General features: G+C 41.9%; 1 protein-coding gene and 1 non-coding gene across 2 annotated transcripts; both read right to left on the bottom strand.

The window, feature by feature from the left end:
• Nucleotides 1-5066: 5066 nt before the first annotated feature.
• On the bottom strand, nt 5067-6565 carry LOC103973530 (small ribosomal subunit protein uS7m). The gene is made up of 2 exons (XM_065176264.1): nt 6544-6565; nt 5067-6430 (listed from the first exon to the last, which is right to left on the bottom strand). Exons 1-2 carry the CDS (start codon nt 6563-6565, stop codon nt 5880-5882), a joined length of 573 nt encoding a protein of 190 aa, XP_065032336.1. The 3' UTR covers nt 5067-5879.
• Nucleotides 6566-6631: 66 nt separating this feature from the next.
• Nucleotides 6632-6718, bottom strand: TRNAS-UGA (transfer RNA serine (anticodon UGA)). The gene has a single exon. It is a non-coding gene; the product is annotated as a tRNA-Ser (tRNA).
• Nucleotides 6719-7291: the final 573 nt, after the last annotated feature.

Raw genomic sequence — 7291 nt, 5'->3', positions numbered from 1 at the left:
CCCTTTAAGACTTGATTTTCTTATTTTATTGGAGGAGAAGATTTGACACTTGGTATAGAACTCAGTAAAGACACTGAACACACAGGGATTTCCTTACCAGCTCCATCTGAGGCACTATTAGTAAGGGCGGCTTAAGATCCGTTTGTTCCCTAGCTCGTTTACTAGTTTGTTTGTTCTGTTGCTTGTTGAGTTCTATTTCAATATACACTTTTGGTTAGCACTTATCTGTTCAATCGTTTCTCTCCCCCTGTGTGTTTATTTAGCATTGCAAAGGTAAGGCTGTCTTCGTAGTATGCCTAGCCCCCTGCTTTTTCCCTGTAGCAAGGGCACATTCCTTCCTTCCTTCCGTTCTGTTCGATCTCTTTCTTGATTTCACCTTGTGAACCTTCCCTTGAAAGAGCTAGGCTACAAAGCTAAGTGAATGCATTAGCCTAGAGGACATGAGTATCCTTTCAGAAAGTCAGAATTGAACTAGCGCCCCGGCTACCCAACTACTGCTTTAATGCTTTAGCCTATTATTAAGTAATTGAACTCCAGGTGCGATACAGCACCAGGTTAGTGACTTTTCTCCAGTAGACCCTTCTGGCAAATGACCTAGGAAGAGATCCAAGAGATGAGATGCGCCTGAGGTAGTAACTTGTCTAGTTGCTTGTCTGGCTTTCTACTTGGCCCCTAGTTGCATCTGTGTTTGTTGCGCAAGAGGTGAGATGAGATAATATAATTCTCAAAAAATAGAATATATGTGATAGAACTGATTTCACTCGATTCTTCACCCCCGGCCATCTATCTCTCTTATTAACCCCCTAATTATGATCCAGTTGAGGAATATGCTTAGCGCAACCCTTCCTTGCCAGCTGTATTCCGTATTTATTGTTTCAAGAAGTATTTGTTTACTTACAGAGTATGATGAGATGGATAACCAACTGTAGTTTCTTGTATGCTCGGATGCTCTTCTATATTATATTATATTATAGGAGACTAGATGATTGTATTATAGGAGCCTACCAGAGTGAGGTTAGTTTACAGAGCCATGGAGGGATATCTAAGTTACTTTCGAGGATAGGTCGATGAGCCGGATTAAGGTATCGTTGCCCGAGGTATATGGATAAGAAGTAGAATATCTTTAATCCCAACAAGCGGACAAGAGGATTTAGCTATAGGTATCATAGACAGAAGTCACCCTAATACAGTACAGGACTCCTGAAGACAGTACAGTTATAGTAGTTGGCAAAGGATCTGAACAAGTGTAGTATGCCAGCGGAAGGAGTTAAAGAGTTACCGAAGCTGTTGAAGCAGTTTGTGATCCAGGGTAAGAAACATCTGAATGAGCGGGGCATGATAGGCATTGTCAACTGGTAACATCTCTTTCTTCTTAACCTGTAGACGAAACTATCACTGCAGTTTCATCGACCAGAGCAGAGCCAGCAGCTTGTTTCAAGAACTATTAGTAGTGGTCCTGTTTCATAAGTAGTAGTTAGTTTCATCCCTTTGGTAGTCCTGTTTCTTTAAGTAGTAGTCCTGTCAGCACTAGTGGAATTCTGTATTCTTTTTCCTATTTTTAGGGTTGATTCCATATTGTTATGTAGCAACTTAGCTCGGTCGGTATCTTGACTTTATGGTTTCGGTCTGAGTAGCACCGGTTTAGGAATTAAGTAGTTAGCCTAGTTGCCAGCAGCTCCGTTCTTGTTGTCAGTGGGATCGATCTATTCTTTATTTTGTGAGACAAAGTATGAGAAGCCCTAAATGCAGAATGAGGTGAAGCAGTGTAAGTTTCCAAGTTTTAGTAGCGAGAGACTTTAAGCAAGCAAGACAGGACCGGTAGACATGTTCGTAAGAATAGGAGTTAGGGGTTAAAGTTTGAACTAGCTTCTCCGAGAGCAAGGTTGAAACAGAAGATAGGCAGAATCATATCAAGCAACATCAGTTTCAAAGGCATTAGAGACAGACAGGCAGGGCTGTTTTATCAGCAGCAGCTAGATCCTGTGTTTCGGAATTAGATAAAGCAATGTCAGTTTGCAAACAATAGGGTGGTAGGGGAGGCGAAATTAGGACTTGTTAATAACTCTCAGGACATTGTCTCCCTTTTGCCTACTAAATACTCTTTTCTTTAGCTAGTGTTCATCCATCATCTGTTGGTGTTGTCGACTCTAGAGGTGTTTCTTCAGTGCTTAGATCTTTTCCTAGTTGACCCTAAGCTCTCAACATTCCATTCTGATCTTACTTTCAAGCACGAGCACCTGGCATAGAATTTGAGTAAAGACACACACACCATACCCTTCTATTATTAATATTACTGGTACAGGCTGGCATCCCTTCTGTAAAACTATGTTAGCGCCTACTTAAACATTAATTGATTATGGAGCACGTATAGATTTGTGAAAATACACTGCTGCTTACCTATATTGGGAATCTGATTCTAGCACCGATCCCCTGGTCTTGAGTCTTGAAACTGCGTGTTCATTTGCATCTTGATTTCTTTCTATACTTGTACTTATTTGACTTGTATCTTTATTTGCTTTAGTAGTAGTAGCTTTGCGGTATAGTTGCTTGAGTGGAGCAGGTGAGGAATTAGGACCATAATCAAGATCTTCCGCTTATTCATTGCCTGTTACAGTTTCATCTATAAGATCATCTCTTTCATGAGGTCCAGTAGAAAGTCGAGTTCTTGTTGACAACGAAGAAAGTACTTATGGAGCGCTAAGTCAATGAGTTTCATCCCGAATTTCATCTTATACAGAAGTCGAAGCCGAATGCACCACTACAAGGTTAGGAAGGAAAGGAAGCGGAGTAAGGAGAAGAAACAGTTCAGTTATTCGCTTTCCCTTTGCTTAAAGAGTAATAGAGTGAGAGTGCTAGTACGGTATAAGGGTTCAGGAAGCATCTCTTTACTCTTAAGTGTTTGACTTTTCTCGTTTTAAGAAGAAAAGAGGTGGTTGCCCTAGTATAGAAGTGTTTGTAATAAGAGAATCATCTATTTTATGAAATTCCATTCTGCAATTACGACTTTCAAGAAAGAGCCCGTACACTGGACGGAGAACACTAACTCGCAAGGATATAGGATAACACTCACTCGCAAGGAACCTAGCCCATACAAAACTAGCTCCCAAAGCAAAAAGATGGAGACCAGGCCCAGTTTCTTACAAAATGCTATTTGTGCCTAAGCTTTAAGACCCGAGTGTTGCTGACTTTAGCCCGAGATACCCGCCCCGCTTGCTGCCGTAGTCAAAAGTCATTGTGCCGTTTACGCTCTAAGGGGTGAACTCCTAATGCGCAAGTAAAGGATTCAATTCGAAAGTAATACTGTCCAGGCCTAACAGAAAAAGCTGGATCAGGATCCAAAGCATCAGAAGGAATTGATGAATAAGCAAGATCTGGCTTTGCTGCCCTATGAGTTGAATCTCATATAGAAAGAAGTCATTACTGAACCGAGACTTCCACTTATGCTCTTTGAACTCTGTTAGTGCTTTCTTTAACTGACCACACCTAGTATAAGGAGGCTTTCAGCACCTTCCATAGTGATCCTGCAACTTATCAATTCTGAAAGTAGTGCTCTTAATTCTGCAATTCCATTCTGCAAGTGGGTATACTCCAATGGCACATCCAGAGATAGAAGATTAACCAACCAACCCTGTACTCCTTTCCTAGAGAACTATACTACACTTTTGCCTAGTTGCTAAGGAATTAACGGAATGCGTGTTTCAAGTCATAGGGTGGAATGTGGAATCCCTTGTTTCACTGGAGTGAATTTATTGATTTGTTGACAGAAGAAAGGAGAGCCGAATTGACTCACTCCTACTCAGATAGTAGCAACTGTAGTAGCGGGTTGACTTATGAACTCAAAGAATCTATGCTCTCGCCCTCAAAGCAAAGTGAAGTTCTCAAAGACTACACTTGAAGCTGATTGCCCTAACGTAACCGGAAGAATTGTTTGATGCTGACTTTATCACTGTAACTGGCAATTACCTACGAGACAACACTCGCACTGCTGTTTCCTCTCGCATAACTTCTTCTTAAGGGCCTGGACTATACTTCGTTACCCGACACATCCCTTCTGTATATGTTTTGAATTCAATCTATCTCTTGCGCCGATCAATCACCTCTCTTGGCTCCATCTCACTTGCTTAAGAATGGAATGGAATGAGTTTACTCGGTGCCAGTGGAATTCATAGTTTCGAGTTAAAGCATCAATTGTTTCCCGGGCCTACCTCTGTTGTAGAGTAAACCGGCTGACTGAACTGCTTCCAACATAGATGAAACTCTTCCATGCTTTGAAGCGGGAAGCTATTCTTCACAGGAGATGAAGCGGGGAGTTAATGAGTTTCCCAGGCAATGGGCAATGAAATCAGTGTCGAGTGAGGGTGTTGAAGAGGGCTGCTATCTAGATGCCTTTGATGCGCTAAGTCCTGTCTTTTAGTGCTGTGCTAGTGAGCCAAACAATTCTCCATTTGTTTTATTCTTTCTTATTGGTGGTCTGGTCCAGTTTCATCAGTATTAGTTGACTCCCCGTTGGATGAGCCGAATTAACTGTTTTAGTTGACAGAGCCAGAGGGTAAAGATGATAGGAAGAAATGCACTAAATCACAACTTAATGGAGTTTTATGGGAAATACTTCGAAAAACATCTTGGCGATTAGAAAGAATGCATTTGCAAGTAGAAAACATGGGCAAGAGAACCATAGGGTAATGCGCTAGATCATACCAGCTTTCAAGTAGTTCTCTAGAGTACAGTACAGAGCAAATACTGGGTTATCGGTTAAGGAATGAAACTCGCTTGCCCTAGCCTATTAAGAAGTTCAAAACTACTTCACAGGACTCGTTCTTACCCGGCTTCAGATCTTGTTACTACTCCATATCTTGCTTCTGTTGAAACTACTTCTTATCTCTCTCCTTCTGGCTTGGCACAGCTGAAATTCCTTGACTTTCTGTGGTAGCTGACTCAATCTATTCTTTGACTCGCTCTATTCTTCTACCTCTATCTCTTCTCTTGATTACCCGCCCTCTCTCTATCTCTGCTTTTCTCTGGACTTCCACTTTCCTTTCCTTTCTCCTTTCTTTGTTCTCGAAGGCCGTGTGTAAAAGCAAACTTTCCAAATTCCAGAAATGACAAACCTTGATTTCTGTGATCTTACATACTGAGGACCATAAAAGAAGATCCAAATCCTGTTTATATATTTAGCTGTAAGCCTGAAGACAAGCACTATACCTTTAGCTGTAAGCCTGAAGACAAGCACCCCATACCTTTAGCTGTAAGCCTGAGGACAAGCACTAATTTAGACTTTGTAGCTGTAAGCCTGAAGACAAGCACTATACCTTGCTTAAGAATAATCAGAAAAAAGGTAAAGGGCGGAACTGACTGAAAAAGGAAAGGAGACCTTTCGGACTAGCACTCCTATCCTAGCTTCCCTCCCTTTGAAGTATCTTTGATTCCCTCCCTTTGAAGTATCTTTGATTGATTTCTCAGCTCCACGAGTCACTAGAAGGAAGGTGCCAACTACTTATCATGGCCTATTGATTTGCCCTTTCGTATTCATTGACCTGAGGCACAAGAGTGTTCTTTGATGAAAAGAAAGGTTATTTTATGCAATGCATGACGGGCGGGCCTCCAGTGTATTCCTTTCCTCCAACTCAATGAATGAAGGGGGGAGTATGAGGAAGGCCTACAATCTTTGTGAAATTCAATGGAAAAAGGAAAACCGGACTTATATTCTATCATTCAATGAAAAGGGTGTTTCGCCTACTAGATTGATTTATGAAAAGATGTTCGCCTACTTATCTTTCTTTGTGAAATTCAATGGAAAAGGAGAAGGGTAAACCATATCTGACTGACAATAGGAATATGACTGAATGAGGAAGAGCTCTCTTTCTTGAAGTGGTATAACTTTAGCGCCATCTGAAATGCGCGAAACTTCGATTGGAGGAAGCCAGTCCATGAAGATGATCCTTTTTATTACGTGCAATTCCCCTCTTTCGGTAAGCATCCAGTATCTCCGCAAATGAACATTTATCTAAGCTTATCCTGTAGCTTATACGTCGTTTGAAAGCTGCTCCAAGGATCCAACGAATAGCTAAGGTTTGTTGACGATCCCTGGCTACAATCCCAGGTACATCATAAGTTGTACCAGCTACTCCTACTTTTACCACTTCGCATATAGGCTTTATATTATCTACGGCGTCAACCATAAGTTTGATGACATCGCGTTCAGAAATACTAGTTGCTGGGCGATGAAAAGTTTGATACACAATAGCACGAACTCTCGTTCTTTTACCATCGATCATGCGAAAGTTGACCAATTTATTGATCAATTGTTTTTGCTCACCATCCAAGTCCCCTATATAGCTGAGAATTGAAGAGCGAAAATGGTTATTACGCAATCTATACTGTCCTTCTTTATCAGCCAACTCCCCTCTTTCCTTCCTTATATATTCTCTATCTCAATATCGACGCTTATCTATCTCAATATCGACGCTCCCACAGATGATCTACCCGGGGCGGAAGAAAACTCTAGGGATACAAGGTGTCCTAACTAAATCAACACAAAAAAACCGGAGAAGTATAGCCTAGCCATTGCATCTATCATATCAGTCGATTCGTTCTTATCTATGGATAATGCAAGAGAGAACTTATTTGTTCGCGGATGGAGAGGGATTCGAACCCCCGGTATTCCTATCAATACTTCGGTTTTCAAGACCGACTCTTTAAACCGCTCAGACATCCATCCCTTCTAGCCGCCCTTTTGATATCTGCGCAACTATATGTGATTCGCTACGCTTGCTTGCGCCCCACCCCGTAAGCTGACTCCATTGCCTGTCGGTTAGCGAAACTTTGATGGTAGCCTGTAAAACATAGAGCTACGCTTCTTTATATATGATAATATGCACCGTCGACGCTCTCTGCGGGTAGCCTGTAAAACATAGAGCTACGCTTCTTTATATATGATATATGAGAATATGAACCTCTCTGCGGGTAATAGCAAGAGAGTTAAAGAACGCCCAAAAGTCAGCAGTGATTGAGGGAGACTGAAGTGAGTGAGTGAAAGGCGTGGCAAGAGAGTGAGTTCTACTCGTCGCAAGTGAAGGCAATGAATTAGAGTCCTTTAACGCCTGTACTCTTGTAAGACTGGTACTTGGCGGCTCACCGAGCAACATCTAGAGGTTGCCCATCACTCCCTCGCTCCTTTTTGAAGGCCTACCGCTCCCTTTTTCATTAAGTGGCTTGCATTCTTTGGCGAGTACAACAAAGCCATAAGAACACTGAACGCCCAGAGCAGCTCTCTCCCCAGTCCACAGCAACG

The sequence above is a fragment of the Musa acuminata genome, unplaced genomic scaffold (genome assembly GCF_036884655.1).
Source record: "Musa acuminata AAA Group cultivar baxijiao unplaced genomic scaffold, Cavendish_Baxijiao_AAA HiC_scaffold_429, whole genome shotgun sequence".
In the NCBI taxonomy this organism is placed as follows: Eukaryota; Viridiplantae; Streptophyta; class Magnoliopsida; order Zingiberales; family Musaceae; genus Musa; species Musa acuminata.
This window is presented reverse-complemented; position numbering and strand designations above follow the sequence as displayed.